This window comes from Ammospiza caudacuta, chromosome 7 (assembly GCF_027887145.1).
Source record: "Ammospiza caudacuta isolate bAmmCau1 chromosome 7, bAmmCau1.pri, whole genome shotgun sequence".
Classification (NCBI taxonomy): domain Eukaryota; kingdom Metazoa; phylum Chordata; class Aves; order Passeriformes; family Passerellidae; genus Ammospiza; species Ammospiza caudacuta.
The window spans coordinates 19275353-19293168 of record NC_080599.1 but is presented as its reverse complement, the minus strand read 5'-3'; the positions used below and the strand labels follow the sequence as shown (position 1 = coordinate 19293168).

At 55.2% G+C, this 17816-nt stretch overlaps 2 protein-coding genes across 2 annotated transcripts; both read left to right on the top strand.

The window, feature by feature from the left end:
* The first annotated feature begins 905 nt into the window (after positions 1 to 905).
* ITPA (inosine triphosphatase) lies at positions 906 to 4621 on the top strand. The gene is made up of 8 exons (XM_058808857.1): positions 906 to 977; positions 1068 to 1125; positions 1213 to 1277; positions 1761 to 1834; positions 2412 to 2443; positions 2986 to 3101; positions 4065 to 4141; positions 4358 to 4621. The coding sequence occupies exons 1-8, from the start codon at positions 915 to 917 to the stop codon at positions 4476 to 4478; spliced, it is 606 nt and encodes a 201-aa protein (XP_058664840.1). The 5' UTR covers positions 906 to 914; the 3' UTR covers positions 4479 to 4621.
* A 369-nt stretch (positions 4622 to 4990) lies between these two features.
* On the top strand, positions 4991 to 12669 carry METTL13 (methyltransferase 13, eEF1A N-terminus and K55). The gene is made up of 8 exons (XM_058808879.1): positions 4991 to 5143; positions 6519 to 7266; positions 7913 to 8112; positions 8616 to 8811; positions 9421 to 9564; positions 10134 to 10343; positions 11392 to 11523; positions 12395 to 12669. Exons 1-8 carry the CDS (start codon positions 4991 to 4993, stop codon positions 12667 to 12669), a joined length of 2058 nt encoding a protein of 685 aa, XP_058664862.1.
* Positions 12670 to 17816: the final 5147 nt, after the last annotated feature.

Genomic DNA, 17816 nt, shown 5'->3' with positions numbered 1-17816 from the left:
GAGGACAGACCATCAGCTGCTGTTTTCCTCATGTTTTCTTTTGTACAGGGAATGGCATCTTCTGGCAAAAGCAGCGCATTCCTGCTCTGAGGATTGCTGTGTGAGGCTGTGCTGTGACCCTGATGCCTGAGGGAAGGGGATGGACAGGACAGGGATGGACACGGGTGCAGAGAGGCCTCCCAGGGGGAGAGGAGTCCCTCCATGGGAGTCCCCTGGCACAGCAGGAGCTTGGCACGGTCTGGCAGCGAGGAGGGGCCTGGGTACACGCTGGGAGAGCTGGGACTCTGCTGCTGCTCCTTCCCAGGGCCTGCTGCCCACCCTGCAGGGCTCCACGCCGGCCCCACGCACAGAACTCGAGCCTGGAGGTTCTGCTGCGGGGCAGGGAGAGCTGCCACAAGGCAACCTGATATCAGTGCACTGCCCGAGCTGCTGGAATTGGCTGTGGATCGCTTTTAGGTTCCAGTCGCTCAGTGCTGGGGCTGTCCTGGGCACAGCCGTTCCCAAGGGACAGCTCTGGCTGGGAGGGGCGCCACCAGCAGCAAACCAACAACGACGGAACTTTATGGCTCCGACACAGGAAACTCAATGACAGAGACGCGCCTGAGGTGGGAGGCTGAGCAGCAACAGAGCTTGGAGCACAATTCCCTTGCCGATTCCCCGACTGCGGCTGATTTTACCTCAGGAAAGCAGCGCGGGCTGCAATGGCCGGGACTGTGAGGGGGCGGTTGCCATGGCGACACGTCCCGCCCCCCGCGGGCCGGCAGTTCCCGCCTCTCTGCCGTGGGCGGACACCCTCTCCATTGGCTGGACGCTGCGGGGCGGGCACGTTCCCCATTGGCCGAGCGCTGCGGGGCGCGGCGCGCCGCGGGCGCTGATTGGCGGGCGGGCGCGCAGGGGCCGAGCGCGCGGTCAGCATGGCGGCGCCGGCGCGGCGGAGCGTCGTGTTCGTGACAGGCAACGCCAAGAAACTGGAGGAGGTGAGGGCGGCGGGAGCGAGCCTGGCCTGGCCTGGCCAGCGGGTTTGCCTCCGTTCCTCCCTGCCCTGTCACTCCCTTCTCCCTGCGCAGGTCACGCAGATCCTCGGGGACTCCTCTCCCTACGCGCTGGTGGCGAAGAAAATTGACCGTAAGTTGCTGGCAGGGCCTAGCGGGGTGTGAGGGCTCGGCCCGGCCCCGCCGTGTGCTCAGCCCCGCTCCGTCCCCGTGTCCGCAGTGCCCGAATACCAGGGGGAGCCGGACGAGATCTCTGTGCAGAAGTGCCGCGAAGCCGCCCGCCAGGTCACTCCTCCTTCTCCTTTCCCGGCGGGGTGGGTGTGGAGGGACCCCGGGCACTGAAGGATCCTCTCCCATCACCCGCCTGGGCTGGTTTATGGGAGGTCACAGAAGCTCCTTCAGGCCCGGTGGCTGCAGGACAAAGAGTTTGATGTCTGCTGGCTCTGGGCTGGGTGTCCTGCAGGCTTGCCTCTGGAACACAGGCTTTCCCTTTCCTTGTCCTCCAGGATGGCAGGGATGTTCAGCTCTGCTTGTTTTTCTCCATGTGAAACCTTCCCTGTGAAACCTTCCCCGTGTGAAACCTTCCCTGCTGTTGTTCAGCCTCTCTGGCCTGCCTGGGAGCAGTTTGGGTTTCACTGTGTCTGTCTGGTGTGTGTTGCCTTTGATGTCAAGTGGAAACATGAGGATGGGCCAGAGCAAGGGAAGGGGTTTGGAGATAATGCCTTCCTTCAGGTCTGATGTTCTCCTTCTCTTGGGCTGTCACTGTAGGTTCAGGGACCTGTTATAGTAGAGGACACCTGCTTGTGCTTCAATGCCCTGGGGGGCCTCCCAGGACCCTACATGTAAGTGGCTGTTTCCCTTCCATGTGCCGGGGTTAGGGGCACAGGGTGGGCTCCACACTGCAGGAGCACTGGGGTCAGGGAGGTGATGGCTGTGCCCTGACCCTCCTCCTGCACCCCAGGGGCTGCACTGAGCTCCTTGAGCCCTGGGGTAAATAAATCATGGAGCAGGGATGGACAGACAGAGCTGGGCTCTTGGCTCTGGTTTTAATCTGTGCTGCCTGCTGTGGCAGCTTGGGAAGCTGTGAAAAGAGCAGTAAAGGCACCAAAGCCTTTCAGCAGGACTGCCATGAGTGCCCCATAGGTTCTCCTAGGGACAGCTTTAATCCAGAAGATAACAAAGTTATTATGTATTTATATATACAATAACTAGGATACAGTGAATACCCCACTGCTGTTTCACTGTGTCCCCTTCAGCTTAAGAGGTAAGTGTGTCCTTCCTGGTAAATAGTGCAGAATGAGTGATCTTACAGCACACTGAGGAATTCAAAGGCCTATGAGAATGTAAGCAACACAAAGATGTCTGTGTGTCTGAGAGATAATTGCAAAAATTGATCTTCCCTCTTTCCTTCCTTTTCAGAAAATGGTTCCTGGAGAAACTGAAGCCAGAAGGTACTGCCCTCGTGTCACTGCTCTGTGTCACCCACTCCTGTGCCCCTGCAGTGGCTCCCTGCCCATGCTGGGGGAGCCAGCAGGTTTTGAGGTTCTGTGCCCTCCTTCCTGGGATGTTTTTCTCAGCAGATTCCCAGACTCCTGCCTCTGCAGGCTGGTGGCAGGGCTCCTGGGAGCATCTTGTTTGTCCTCGGCGTGACCTGGAGGATCTCCTGCTCCCTGTGGCTACCCTAACACTCCCCTCCCCTGCTGTGCCTTGACCCCACAGCTCAGAGTGTGACTGCAAATCCTCTGCTGGTCTCATTAACACGAGCGCTGATCACTTTCAAGCACCAGGGGCTTTAGTTGTGCTGGCTTGGTTCCTCTGCCAGATCCATGGCAGGGCTCTGGAGCTGAGCTCTGGGCTCTGGCCTCAGTCACAGCAGGCAGGGATCCTGCCGAGAGCACCAGGGGGCTTGGGAGTGCCATGTGGAGCCCTGGGTGGCTGTGCTGTGCTGCCAGGGAGCAGCAGGCACTGCAGGCTCCCTTGTGTGTCCCCCCAGGGCTGTACAAGCTGCTGGCTGGCTTTGAGGACAAGTCTGCCTACGCGCTCTGCACCTTCGCCTTCAGCAGCGGCGACCCCGAGGAGCCCGTGAGGCTCTTCAAGGGCCAGACCCACGTAGGTGCTGCGTGCTGGGGGGGGCTCTGCTGCCACTGGCACTGTGGGGACACTGTGGGGACACTGGGGGGGCCTCTGGGTCGCTGGGGAGGGGAGGTGGGTGCTGGGGTGCAGCCCTGTGTTCAGTCTGCTCAGGCCCATCTCCTCTGTGTTCAGTTCTTAGGGAATTGTATGGAGCACGGATATTTGCATGTGTATACCTAGCAAAAACTAACAGCAAGGTCAGGACTAAGTCTTTTGTCCTTGGGGGTGTGTGGCAGCCATCTTGACATCTTCAGTGTCATGCTTTTTATAAGCTACAGAAATATAAAATTTGGTGGGTTGATGATTTATGATCATGGTTTGGATTTTTGTTTGGATTTTTTGGGGGGAGGGTTAGTTCTGGGGTTAATTCTATGTTTGTTTGGGAGCGGTTAGATGGTTGGTTATTTTTGATACTAGGAAATACAAAGGGAGGTTCATTGAAAGTGTATTGATGACAAATGGTTTGGCTAATGTAGGGATATATGGTTTAATTGTTTGATAAAAAAAATTAAATGTCAAGATAAAAAAAATGAATGTGTAAATGGAATTTAAATATTAATTCCTAGTACATGCACTGATTTAAATATTAGTTCCTGGTAAATTTAAATATTAGTTCCTAATAAATTTAAATATTAGTTCCTAGTAAATATAAATATTAGTTCCTAGTAAATTCTCCCTCTGTATAACAGTTCTTTGCTCTGTTATTTGGAGAGGTCAGAGCACTGCCACCATGGGGCAGTGTGAGTTTGGAGCTGCTGGCTTTGGTCACATCCTGGGGAGGGGACAGCACCTGCAGGGACTGTGGTGGCTGCAGTGTGAGCTGTGGCTGCGTGTCTCTGTCTGTGCTTGAGATATAACTGCAAGGGAAGTGCAGTTTTTAGGGGTTTTTTTGTGCTTTTTTGTGTTCTTTTAATGGTTTTTTGTGCTTTCTCATGGCAGGGAGTGATAGTGGAGCCCAGGGGCCCTCGGGATTTTGGCTGGGATCCCTGCTTTCAGCCAAATGGCTACAACCAGACGTAAGTGGTGTTTTCCCTTGGTGTAAGGCAAACCTTGGTCATGGGTGTCCAGAGGAACTTGTTTGTGAGGAAGGACATCAGGGGGACGTGTTCTCCTGGATCAGAACACAGGGGTGATGGGAAGCCTCTGGAGCAGGGAGGCAGAGGGGGAGCTCTCGGTGCTTCAGGGACGTGCTGTAGTGTCGCTGCTACTGACACTTGTTTCTGTGCCTGCAGCTACGCCGAAATGCCCAAGGCGGTGAAGAACTCCATCTCACACCGGTACCGGGCGCTGAGCGAGCTCTCCGCCTTCTTTGTCCAGAGCGCCTCTGCAGAGCCCCGCCCCGCTCTCAGCTAGCCCGAGGGAGCTCACACAGCCACACGAGATTCCTGCGTGGGAAAGGAGCTCCGGAGATCCCCGTGTCCGAGCCCCGCCCGGCCAGGCGGGGTGCATGTCACCGGCAGCGCCGCCGGGACTCCCTCCGCTGCGGCTGCCATTAAAGCTGCTCCTCGGAACCCACCGCTGCCTCGCTCTCCTTTGTATTGCTCCAGCAGAGCCCAGCGGTGCGCGCTGTCAGAGCTGCGCCGTTGTGATCCGGGGGCGGCTTCGGACCGGGGCGGGCACCGGCACCGGGACCGGGCGGGGGCGCGCTGGGGCCGCTGCGCCGTGGAGCCTCCGGACCGGAGGCAGCCAATGGGGAGCGGCCCGGGCGGAGACAGCCAATGGGCGGCGGCCCAGGCGGAGCAGCCGGCCAATGGGGAGAGGCCGAGGCAGAAGCAGCCAATGGGCGGCGGGCGCGCCGTGCCGCGCAGCCGGAAGCGATCAGCGCGGCGCGCACGTGCGGGAGCGGGGCCCGGCCCGGCCCGGCCATGGAGCTGCTGCCCCGCAGCCCCGCCGAGTTCAGCTCCGCACGCTACTGGGATCGCTTCTTCCGCCAGCGCGGGCAGCGGCCCTTCGAGTGGTACGGGGCCTTCCCGGAGCTCTGCCCCGTTCTGCACAAGTATGTGCGGCCCCGCGACAAGGTGAGCCCCGCTGTGTCCCCTCCGCTGGCAGCCAGCGCTGTGTCCCCCAGAGCTCCTGGGCCCCAGCTCTGAGCTGGTTTTGCCTGCAGAACAGGAGCTCAGGTCTGACCTTATCGCTCCCTACACCTCCCTGAACGGAGCTTGTAGCCAGCTGGGCTCGGCTGCTTCTGCCAGGCAACCGGCAACAGGATGAAAGACCAGAGTCTGGAGCTGTGCCAGGGAAGGTTTAGGGTGGACATTTCAGAGAAAGGGCGCTTAGACATTGGAGTGGACTGCCTAGAGGGAGGTGATGGAGTCACCGTCCCTGGAGATGTTTAAGAGGAAACAGAATGTGGCGCTCAGTGCCGTGGTCCGGTTGCCATGGTGGTGTTTGGTCATAGCTTGGACTCTCCGTTTTCAGAGGTCTTTTCCAGTCTGGTTGGTGCTGTGTGCGAGGACTGATGTAGATGATGTTGTGAAAAACGCCAATCACTTGGTTTTGTTTTTTTTTTTAATTTTAAAAGTTTAATGGTAAAAAAATAGTTATAAAAGTAGTAATACAATTAGAGTAATAATAATTTGGACAGCTTGAATTAGGACAATATGAGACAATAGAAACCAAGAGTTACAGATGTCCAGGTACCTTTCTCTGGGCAGCACGAGCCCGAAAAAGGACCCACGTTAACAGAGGATTAACCCTTAAAAGCAACAGCCTGTTGCATATTCATACACCTCATCCATGATGCATCAATTCCATTCAAACACAGGATTCTGTCTGGTCATCGTCAGCTACTTCCTCTGAATCCTGATGGTGTCATCCTGCCCAAGCCAGGCAGGGAGAAGTTCATTTCTTCTGATAATGGAGCAATAAATTCTTTTTCTCTGAAAGATTCAGGTGTCCTGTGGCTGCTATCTCAGTGCGAGTCCTTTCTTTAAAAAAAGTATCCTACATAGCATCGTTTCTATTTTAACATTTTATTATAACCTAAAACTATATTTAGCCCACTACTTAAGGGAATTAATACAGCATTACTTCCTAACACAACACATATAATATTCATTTTAATATTTGTGAAAAGCCAATCATAAAATACGCATTTTTCACAATGTGAAGCCCCCAGTGTGCCTTAGCAAGAGGACAGGAGAGACCCCTGGGTGGCCCCGCTCTGGGGGTTAAAATTCCGAGGTAATTCTCAAAAAACATGCAGCAGACACATCACTTCTCTGCCATGGGACTGTTCCCTGTGGATGTGTTATCTTGGGCCGTGGAGAGTGAGTTTGCAGGCCCCAAGGGTGTGGTTTTCCCACACACATTCGGTATTTGCTCCTAAAATGGGGGGGTATTGTCACCATCCAGGGTGTTGTCACCATCTCCCTGCTCTGTGCTGCCGCCCAGGTTCTCGTGGTGGGCTGTGGCAACTCAGAGCTCAGCGAGCAGATGTACGACGTGGGCATGTGCCAGGACATTGTCAACATCGACCTCAGCGCCGCCGCCGTGCGCCAGATGCGGGAGCGCAGCGCCAGCGCCCGGCCCGGCGTGAGCTACCTGCTGATGGACATGCTCCACATGGACTTCCCTGATGCCCACTTCCAAGTGGTCCTGGACAAAGGCACGCTGGATGCCCTGCTGACCGACGAGGAGGAGGCCACTTTAGCCAAGGCGGAGCAGATGTTTGCTGAGATCAGCCGGGTGCTGCAGGTGGGAGGGCGCTACCTCTGCGTCTCCTTGGCTCAAGCCCACGTGCTGAAGAAAGCTGTGGAATATTTCTCCCAGGAAGGCTGGGTGGTGCGAGTCCACCAGGTGGGCAGCAGTGGGGACAAGCAGCAGTTTGTGCTGCCTGTCTTTGTGTATGTGATGACAAAGTTCAGGAAGGTGCCTGGCTCGGCAGCAGGGATCCTGGAGATCTGCCCTGAGGAGCAGGACAGGCCGCTGCGCATGGAGAGCGTGGAGCAGCTGCTGGCTGCGGTGAAGGACAGGCAGCACTATGCCCTGCTCTGCAGCCAGATCAGCAAAACCCCCTGCAGGGAGCAGGTTTCCTTGGATCTGTGTGACAGAGAGAGCGGGAAGCCTCGCTACACGCTGCACGTGGTGGACAGCCCCTCGGTGAAACCTTCCCGGGACAATCACTTTGCCATCTTCATCAGTGAGTACAGCTTGGGCAGGCTGCAGCCAGGTGCAGGAGCTGCAAAGCAGCCAGCCCTTCAGGGCCGTCTGAATTTGGGGCTGGAGAGGGAAATAACCCACCTGTGTGGGGTTGGAGTGATGTTTTAGTCCTGGCTTTGTGGTGGGATATGTGCTTTGCAGTTGGGGTGATGTTTTAATCCTGGCTTTGCAGTGGGGTGGTGCAAGCACACATGTGGCACAGAGGAGCTTGTTGGGCAGAGGGACACTGCCTGCCCTGCCTCCAAGGTGCTGATTGCTGCCTGGAGGCTGGTGACAGCCAAGTTAGCGCCTTACAGCTGGGAATGCATTGCTGCTCTCTGTGGATGTCCTGGCTTGCAGGGGCTGCACCCACAGAGATGTGTCAGCCTCTGCCAGCAGCACCATTCCCTCCCTGCATGCCTGCAGAGCTCCCACAGCCTGGAGACAGCTCAGGAGCCTGTTGGACCCCCTCCTTTCTAATGAGATATGGCTTTTCCAGCTTCTTGCATGAGCCTGCCCAAATCCGGGCAGCTCCTGGCTCTAACCAAGCAGTGCTACCTCCCTTAAATGTCCTGCCATTCCCTGTGGCTCCTCCCCTGGAGGCTCCAGGCCGGGAGCAGCCCAGGCTGATGGCAGCCCCTCTGCAGTCCCGCAGGGCAGGGAGACCGAGTGGCTCTTTGGGACGGAGGAGGGACGGCGGCAGCTGGCGGCCAGCGCGGGCTTCGGGCGCCTGCTGACGGTGGCGCTGCACAGGGAGCAGCTCTACGAGGGCATGGCCGCCATCCAGGCTGAGCTCTCGGGGAAGGTGATGGAGCTGGCCCCGCCGGGCCTCCCTGCCCGGCAGCAGGTGAGCCCCCACTGCCCAGCTGGGCTTCCCAAAACAGGACCAGGCTGGCTCTGCCTGCTGGGAAAGCCTCTCCTCCAAGGGAGACCGAGCTGCGAGGCATGAGCATCCAGCCTTGGTGGGGAGGAGATGGGCCTGAGTGCAGGTTCTCTTGGCTTTCCCTCCAGCTGTCTGTCTGTGCTTGGACGCAGGATTTGAAGTCCTTCCCCTCCAAAACCCAATATCCCAAGAAAAGCAGAGATCCAGAAACCCTAAAAGGATCCGGTCTCCTGTCTTAATCCTGGCTTTAACTTCTGTTCCTTCTGTCTTCTCCTTCCTGCCCCAACTCCACACCTCTGAGCTCTTGGAAAAACTCTTGCTGTGTTTGCTCCCTGTGTTGGGAGTGAATCCGGTGCAGATCCCCAGCTCTCCTGTGGCATCCCACTGCTCCTCTCTTGTGTCTGCTTCGTCCTGGCTCAGTCAGGACAGTGGGAAAGCCAAGCCCAGCAGCGCTGTCCTCCCTGCAGGTGCCCTTCCTGTCCGTGGGAGGGGACATCGGGGTGCGGGCGGTGCGGCACCGTGGCAGCAGCGCCCTGAGCGGGGACTTCGTGGTGGAGGACGTGAAGGGAGATGGCAGCTGCTACTTCCGCCGCCTCATCTTCCTCCAGAACAGGAATGTGGTGCAGTCTGAGGCTCGGCTCTTGGCCCCCACACCTCTCCCAGGTACACGGGGCAGGGGCCAAGGCTGATTTTTTAGGGTGGCAGAGAGTGAGAGCAGAACAAGAAAAAGGTAGAAGTCCTGCTGGGACCTGCCTGTCGTGCCCTAGAGCAACCTTAGGTGTGACCGTGTTCACAGGGGTCTGAGGATGAGAGAAGAGACGAGGATCTGACTCCATGTTTCAGAAGGCTTGATTTATTATTTTATCATGTATATTATATTAAAACTGTACTAAAAGAATAGAAGAAATTATTTCATCAGAAGGCTAGCTAAGAATAGAACAGGAAAGAATGATAACAAAGGTTTGTGGCTCGGCTCTCTGTCCGAGCCAGCTGACTGTGATTGGCCATTAATTACAAACAGCCACATGAGACCAATCACAGATGCACCTGTTGCATTCCACAGCAGCAGATAACCATTGTTTACATTTTGTTGCTGAGGCCTCTCAGCTTCTCAGGAGGAAAAATCCTAAGGAAAGGATTTTTCATAAAATATGTCTGTGACACTTGGGAGTGTTCCTACACTGTGGGTGGGACAGGGCTGGGGGTGGCTGGTTCTCAGAAAACACCTCCATCTCCCCCTTGCCTTACTGGCTGGTGTCTCCTGTTCCTCAGGCCAGAAGAAGAGGAGGAAGGACAAGAAGAAACCCAGCCCCACAGAGCCCCCTGGAGCCATTGACAAGAGCTACCTGTGCTGTGAGCACCACAAGGCCATGGTTGCAGGGCTCTGCCTGCTGGGGGGCCCCGACGCCCTCCCAGGTGACAAGGCCAGCAGTGGGAGGCTGTACTGGGGCAGTGTCCCCGCGCCACAGCCCCTTGGGGAAAGGCTCTGTTGGCCAAGGTGCCCTGTGCACCCTTCCCAAAGTGGTTTGGGGACGGTGGGTGGGATGGGTGTGGTTGTGTTCAAGGGGTCCCAGGATGAGGGAAGAGATGAGAATCTTGATTCCATGTTTCAGAAGGCTGATTTATTATTTTATTATATATATTATATTAAAATTATATACTAAAACTATACCAAAGAATAGAAGAAAGGATTTCATAAGAAGGCTTGAAAGGAATGATAATAAAGTCTTGTGACTGACCACAGAGTCCAAGCCAGCTGGACTTTGATTGGCCATTAATTAAAAACAACCACATGAGACCAATCACAGATGCACCTGTTGCATTCCACAGCAGCAGATAATTATTGTTTACATTTAATTTCTGAGGCCTCTCAGCTTCTCAGGAGAAAAATCCTAGCAAGAGGATTTTTCATAAGATGTGTCCATGACAGACAAGCAGTGGGGTTACGGCATGCTGGAGGCTCACTGCGTGCTCTTGGTTGGCAGGAGAGCTGGCAGTGCTGGTGGTGGGGCTCGGCGGGGGCAGCCTGCCCTTCTTTGTCCACGATTACTTCTCTCAGGCCCGCGTGGCCGTGGTGGAGATCGACCCTTCCATGCTGGACGTGGCCACGCGCTGGTTCGGGTTCTGCCAGGGCGAGCGCATGCAGGTGCACGTCTGCGATGGCCTGGACTACGTGGCCAAGCTGGCAGCTGAAGGTATGTCTTGGTTTGGACAGACAGGAGTCTGCTAAGGAAGGCAGGAGCCTCCCCTGAAATGGAGAATGTAAAGCCTCCCCACCCCTCTGAATTGCTATAAGTTTTAAATTAAGGGGCTCTCAGGCAAAAATATGGGAGCAGGAAATAACAGTTCTTTAATAGGGAAGGAAAAAAAAAAAGGATAAAATAAACAATGCAGTACACTAGAACAACAGTGACAGAGTCAGAACCCAGCCTGACACCCTGTGGGTCAGGGTGTTGGTGGCAGTCCCATTGGAATTGTGGCTGCAGCCCTCCTGCAGCGTCAGGGGTGGTTCTGTTGGAGCAGGGATCTGTAGAGAAGGATGTATTCTTCCTCTGAAGATCCAGTGGAAGGAGAGGCAGCTGCTGTTCCTCTGGGGAATCCAGTGGAGAAACCCGTGCTGGTGTCTCAAAACCTCTGGATTATATCTGGGTAGCAATGCTTGAAACCTCAGATTGTATCCAGGTAGGAATCCTTGGCTTCTCCCTCTGAGCTCACATCTCCCAATGGGATGCTGTAGTTCTTATCAGCTATGCAGGGACATTCAATAGTCTGTTATCAGCAATGTCCCCTCCCGAGGGAGGTGTGACTGTGGTCACTCAAAGAGAGAGATAAGGCAAACTGCCCCCTTGACAAAGGGAATCTGCCATACAGATGGGAATGGAAAACATCTTGCATTGCAATCTGGGACAAGGTACCAGAGCCCCATCGAGCCCAGCGGGTGCCATGCTGGGTAGCAGAGTCCTGGGCTGTTGTCACCACCTGCTTCTCCTTCCTGCCCATCTCCTGCCCTGTGTCACAGTCCCCAGCCTCACCAGGTCTCTGCAGCTCACAGCCTGTCCTTGCCAACCTCTGTAGAGGTTGTTGCCTCCCCCAGCACCAAGGGCTTGTAAAGAGAAACCCCAGCAGAGAAGTCACCCATAACATGGCAGAAGGGGTGTCTTGACCATCCCATCTTTGGCCTTCCCACTTGTGTAGCTCACTTCTGTCCCAGAAGATAACAGCTGTCTGTGCTTTGTCCTGCAGCACCAGCCCAGTATGATGCCATCATGTTTGATGTGGACAGCAAAGACCTCACGGTGGGGATGAGCTGCCCACCCCCAGCCTTTGTGGAGGAGCCCTTTCTGCAGAAAGTTAAAACCATCCTCAAGCCAGAAGGTAGGAGGGGGAGATGTGGCCATGTCCCCGTGGCCAGGCTGGCCAGTTCTGTGTGGAGTTGGGGCTGTGCCACCATTTCTCATCCTGGAGAATACTTGGCTACAGCCAGGACTGCTGCATGGCATCCCCTCCTCCTGGGGGTCCTGCATCTGGGTGTTTCAGTGGGCACTGTGACAGCAGGATGGCCTGAGGCAAGTTGAGACATCCCAAGGGGCCAGCAGAGGTTTCTTGAAGCAGAAGGTGTGGGCAATACTTGAGAACAGATCTCGTGGTCACCCACCACCCATGTGGCAGCAGGGATGTGGAATGGGACCAGGAGAATGCCAGTGAGGGAGACATTTTCACCAGGGTGGCAGGGAGCAGGGTGGGATGTGGTCACCAATTGTTGCGGTGTTGTGAGGGTCCCCAGGATGAGATGAGAGATGAGAATCTGACTCCAAGGTCTCAGAAGGCTGATATTATATATTGTATGACTCATATCATATCAATCATATAATATCGTATCATATTATATATCAAGTGAAATTATATTATATGGAATTATATACTAAAACTGTACTAAAGAATGAGAAAGGAGACATCAGAAGGCTCGGCAAGAATGATAATCAAAACTTGTGACAGATTCAGAGAGTCTGACACAGCTGGCTATGATTGGTCATTAATTAAAAACAATTCACATGGAATCAATCAAAGATGCACCTGTTGGTGAGCAACCTCCAGAGCACATTCCAAGCAACCAGATAATTATTGTTTACATTTCTTTTCTGAGACTTCTCAGGATTAAAATCCTGGCAAAGGGATTTTTCATAAATGTCACAGTGACAGTGGGTGCACAGGCTGCTCTGAGCTCCCTCCTCTCTCCCTGCTGCAGGAGTCTTCGTGCTCAACCTGGTGTGCCGCGATTCCCGGCTGAAGGAGTCGGTGCTGGGTGCCCTCAGGGCCGTGTTCCCGCTGGTCTACGCTCGCCGCATCCAGGGCGAGGTGAATGAGATCCTGCTGTGCCAGGCGGGCCCCGCGGAACGGCTCAGCCCCACAGAGCTGGGGGCGCGAGCACGGGCACTGGAGGGAGCCCTGCGCCAGCCCGGCCGGCCCTGGGACAGCTCCTATGTGCTGGCAGACATGCTGCAGGCTGTGCTCGTCCTCTGAGGGGGCTCTGCAGGCCGTGCTCGTCCTCTGTGGGAGCTCTGCTGCAGGCTGTGCTCGTCCTCTGAGAGGGCTCTGCTGCAGGCCGTGCTCGTCCTCTGAGGGAACTCTGCTGCAGGCTGTGCTTGTTCTCTGAGGGGGCTCTGCTGCAGGCCGTGCTCGTCCTCTGAGGGGCCTCTGCAGGTTGTGTTCATCCTCTGAGGGGGCTCTGCAGGCCGTGCTCGTCCTCTGAGGGAGCTCTGCTGCAGGCCGTGCTTATCCTCTGAGGGGGCTCTGCAGGCTGTGTTCATCCTCTGAGGGGGCTCTGCAGGCCGTGCTCGTCCTCTGAGGGGGCTCTGCTGCTCTGCTCGGGCACCAAGGGCCTCCTGTGGGACACAGTAGGGTAATCATGGCTGGCACTGCTGCCTGATGCCGGCCTGGGCCTGCTGACACGGGAAGGAGCTGCCTGAGGAATGGCTCCAGCACCGTGAGGGGCTGTGCAGCCCAAGGGGCAGCTGTGGGGTGAGGAACGTGCTGTGGCACTGGCAGGGCTGTGGGTTTGGGTCTGTCCTTGTTGTTTTCCCTCCTTGCCCTTCAGCACAGCTCCTGTTGTTCTGAGGGTGCCTCTCCCTGCGTCTCCAGTGTTCCTGGTGTCTCTGCAGAGCCCCAGGCCTGCTCCAAGGCTGCTTGTGGGTGTGTGTCTGTGGGTGGGCTGTGAGAATAAAGTGCTCAGGGGTGCTCTGAGGCCTGCAGTGCTTTGTTATTTCAGGCTTATTTCTGAAGCATACACACCCCTAGGAAAACTACAGTCACCATTGCACTTCAAAGGTGTGTCCTGGGAGCAGGCAGCTGCCCCTTGAACCCCACTGCCCCCTTACCACTCAGCATCCCAGTACATTTCCCCTTCTGAATCTCTCCAGCCATCACCACTGAACTGAAACCCCTGAGCTCAGAACTCTTCTGCCCCAGGGCCACCAGGGACCCAGGCCTGGGCCACTCTCACCCAGCTGGTGCAGGTCAGCCTTCCTGCAAGATGAAAGGACAGCTAGAAAACACTATTGGGGTGTTCCCACAGCACCCCAGTCCTGCCCAGGCAGCTCAGTCAAGAGCTGGCCTGTGCTGTGTGATGCCTTGTGCAGGCTGACCTAGAACAGAGGCCAGACAGAGCTAAAGAACAAAGTAGGGATTTATTAGGAGGCCTCAATGGATCCACCTTGGGCAGCACAAGAGCCCAGCCAGGGCTACACCCAAAATGAACCAAAATGGTCACAAATTGCACAACTGGTCATGGGGTCTCTGACTTTTATCAGTTCTGGAGTTAATTGTCCAATTACAGCTCCAGCCCATGAAGTCCCATCCTGCTTGTTTTTCTCTCTCCATCCCACATTGTTTGTGCTCTTGGGCCTGAGATTTGGATCATTTTTCCTTGGTGCTGGAGGAAAATTGGAAGCAGGAGCAGGAATTGTTTTGTCTCCCTGCTCTGTGAACAGAGCTCACCATCCCCTAATATGAAGCCCAGACCCACACACTAAAGCAGCACAGAACCTGAAAAATATAAAAGCTCAAACCTGAGGCATCATGTGTCCTGGCTGGGCATGGACTTGCAGGTTCTCATTCATTCATCAGAAGCCATTTTGGGGTGGGGGCTTGTCTTTCTCCCCTGCAACAGCTGGTGCCAAAATGAGCCTGAGACAATGTACCAAAGTGACCAGCTTGCAGACAGCAAGGTGACAAACTGCTGCTCTGCCACTGATGCTGCACCTTCGCTCCATGCTCCCTTCTGCCACTGGCAGCCTGAGAGAGGACACTGTGAAGCTTCCTTTCTGAGAGCTGCTTCCCAAAGCAAACCCTCCCCAGGCACCTCTCCACAGCCCAGGGAGCCAACAGCACACCAGAGTAGCTCCAGGAGGGATCTGTGTCTCAGCATCCTTGCTGGAGCCATCTCCCAGCCCTGCAGCTCACACCCCCATCCCAGCAGGGTTTGGGCTGCCCCTTCCTTGCTTGGAAGGAGCCAGCTCTCCTCCATCTGTGGGAAAACCTCTGCCACTTCCACAGCAGAGCAGGAGGCTGTGGGAGCTGAGAGTTTGCAGTTCCCCAGCTCATGGGACCATGGAAAGGACGCCCCAAAAGGCTCTTGTCAGATTTTACCCTTTTCTGACCCAGGGATGGGGTAACTGAGAGTTTAAAAAACTTTTATTCCATTTTCAGTCTCAAGTGAAGGGTGAGACAATACAGATGTTACAATTCATGCCATCACAATCAAAAACCAATTAATTCTTAATTACAATGCATTATAAGCATTTCTTGGCCTATCAGCTTTAGCCACACCATGTGTAAATGCCTTAAAGCCAATCATCTAAAACTACCCCTCGTGGGTCCTACTACAATGCATCTTTCATAGTTCTATGTTCATAGTTTCATAGTTTCTCCAAAGTATCCAGTCTTTTTTGCAAGGCCATCCTTTGAAACTTGTTTCTTGTTCCATTTCTCTCTCAGCAATGTCTGTCCTGTTCCATGGCATTTCTAAGTCAGGATTTGTTATCTCGAGGTTTGCTTACAGATGCACACTATGTGAGCCTTGTGCCAGGCTTTGAGAACTCTCTCCAAATCCATTTCCCACAGGTTCTCACCCCCTGCAGCAGTGGGGACCACGTGGGCACTGCCCCAGAGCAGGAGATGGGGCTGTTGGTGCCCAGGCTGCCCATGGCAGCTGTGCTGGCAGCAAACACCTCCCTCTGATCAGCACCTGGGGGTGTGTTTTCATTTCAATTCACCAGCAGGTTCTGCTTTGGGAGCTGCTCTGCTCAGATCCCTTCTCTGATGCTTCCTCCCTTGTTCCCCTTCCCACAGAGGGACAGATGGGTGCCCTACTTTCTCCCTGAGTTAACCTGCAAGTTCACAAAGGAGTAGATGCTGTTTTAATAAGAGCTTTTGATGGCTCCCAGGCCCAGGAGAGCAGGGCTGGCTTGCTCCCTGCCTCAGATAAAGGCTGGCAGCCTGGCTGGGTGCCCTGTGTCACCACCCAGTCACTCCCCCAGTGCTTCTCCTCCTTCTGTGCTGAGTTCAGCACAGCACGGGGGAGAAACAAGGCTGGAGCTGGAGCTGGAGTGTGCCTGCCCCCATGCAGCTTCTAAAGCTGCTCTGTGATGAGCTCTACTCTGAAAGATATCTATTATCCACCTAGCTTAGCAATGGCAAATTTCTCAACTAGATCAGCAGTGCTGCCTTTATTTTTAACTTAGTTTGCAATTCTCCACATAATCTTAACCACGTAGGTTTGTGTGTGTGTGTGCCCTTTTTCTGTACTGAAACAATCTCCTTTCCTCCCCAGGAGCTCATACAAAGGCTGCCTTCATCCCTCCCTTGTCCAGTCCTGCCTTTCTGTTGTGCTTCCAAAATGCTGCATAACGCCACATCCTGGTGGCAAAACAAAAGCCATCTATTAGAAACAATGTAAGGATGAAATCTCAGTTCATTGCAGCTGTTCTTGCATCTACTGGCAGCCTGGCAACTTTGGTCTGAAAATTAATTTCAGCTAGAAAATGGCAAATTCATGAGTGCTGCAAATCCTCCTCTGCAGGTAAAACGCTCCAAGGCTGGAGTAATTGACACATAGTAAATATTTCTCTGCTGGCAGCCAAAACACGCAGCTAATGTATATGTTTGGCAAGGGTGATTCTGTGAGAGTTTTGGCAATGTGCTGGTGTTTACATCCCTGACTCCTCACTTCCTTCCCTTGCAGCGTAGGCACGCTGTCAGCGCCGGGATAGAAACAAGCTCTGCCGTCACTTAGCAACCCCCACGGCACGGAGATGTTGACTTTTTCCTCTCTAGCTTTCCCAGCACAGAAAGAGCCAGGTGTGGAACTCACCCCACGGCTCAGGGGTGAGGCTGGAGCCACCTGGGGATGCTTTGGGCTGGCCTGGTCCCTTCTCAGAGCATCACATCCCTGTCCTGCTGCTGCTGCAGGGGATGAGACACGGGGAGTTTGGTGGGGCAGCCTGAGCTTCCTGAGCTTGGGTAGAAGGATGCAGAGAGGAATTTTGGCCCAGGGTGGCTGTGGGGACGGTGACACTTTGAGGCAGGCACTGATGGGGTGCCACATGTTCACCCCATATGGTGTCACAGCCCAGGTCCCTGTTCTGGAGAAGAGAGTGACACTCCAATCCTCTCAGGTGGATGAGGGCCATGCTGTCATCAGCTCAAAGTACAGCAAGCAGCTGGGAGAGATTTTGCAGCAGCAAAAGCTGCAGGGGCTGAGCCCTGGGCTGATCCCCTTCAGCTGGGCAGAGCCTTGGCCCCACTGCTTGGGGATGCTGCATGGCATGGGCCAGCACAACAAGGGCTGCAGCAGCCACTCCCAGAGGCTGGAGGCACGTGGGAAGTGTTGTGTTCATGCAATCCTCCCTTGGGGAAGCGCTTGGCTTGTCTGGCTTTGTGGCCAGGGAAGCAGGCGTGCTGCCAGGCTGCAGGGAGGGAGTGCAGCTCTTCCCTAGGGTGCTGAGGGCTGCAGGGAAGCATCTCTGCAGGCTGCATTGCAGCACTGTGCCCTTTTTCTACCCTGCAACGGGATGCACACGACTGAAGAATGCAGCTGGGGGTCACAGGGCAGCAGAGAGGAGAGATGGGACGCGGACTGAGCTGTCCTGCCATCAGTGAGTCAGCAGTGCCCCGGGCTGTGGGGGAAGGCAGAAAGCACGTCCTCTTTACACGGAGAAATGCTGCAGCCGCTACTCTAATCACAGCCCTGCAGCCACTCTGGCTTTCTTTCACGGGCTGGAGTTCCATTTTTGCAGGTTCAGGAGCTGAGCTCTGCTCCCGGAAGATGCACAGGGACGATGCTGACTGGCACCACTGCAGAGCCGAGTGCTGCCCAGAACCTGGAGCTGCCCCTTGCCCACAGCTCCTCCTGCTCTGTGCCCATCCTCTGCCTGAAAAGCTCTGCCAAAACTCTTGTCTGAGGCAAGGAGGTGAGGAAGGTCCCTGGAGAGATGAGGAGGTGTGCAGGAACTGTCTGTTCTTAGGGGAGAGGAGCAGCCTGTGCTGTGCCCTGCTGCCCTGGGCAGGGCAGCGTGCCTGGCTCTTCACTGCAGCCATCTGCAAGTCCCCACTCGGCTGCTTTTTACAGAACTCATTTCTCCTGAGGGGAATTGCACTGCTGTGTGATTGGG

What these genes read in the sequence shown, in the direction of transcription:
- ITPA (XM_058808857.1), top strand. Translation starts at nt 915, where the DNA reads ATGGCGGCGCCGGCGCGGCGGAGCGTCGTGTTCGTGACAGGCAACGCC. An exon ending in TCTTCAAGGGCCAGACCCAC is followed by an intron (nt 3,102 to 4,064) that starts GTAGGTGCTGCG and finishes TTCTCATGGCAG; the next exon opens with GGAGTGATAGTGGAGCCCAG. An exon ending in CCAAATGGCTACAACCAGAC is followed by an intron (nt 4,142 to 4,357) that starts GTAAGTGGTGTT and finishes CTGTGCCTGCAG; the next exon opens with CTACGCCGAAATGCCCAAGG.
- METTL13 (XM_058808879.1), top strand. Translation starts at nt 4,991, where the DNA reads ATGGAGCTGCTGCCCCGCAGCCCCGCCGAGTTCAGCTCCGCACGCTAC. An exon ending in GGGCCCCGACGCCCTCCCAG is followed by an intron (nt 9,565 to 10,133) that starts GTGACAAGGCCA and finishes CTTGGTTGGCAG; the next exon opens with GAGAGCTGGCAGTGCTGGTG. An exon ending in GGCCAAGCTGGCAGCTGAAG is followed by an intron (nt 10,344 to 11,391) that starts GTATGTCTTGGT and finishes TTTGTCCTGCAG; the next exon opens with CACCAGCCCAGTATGATGCC.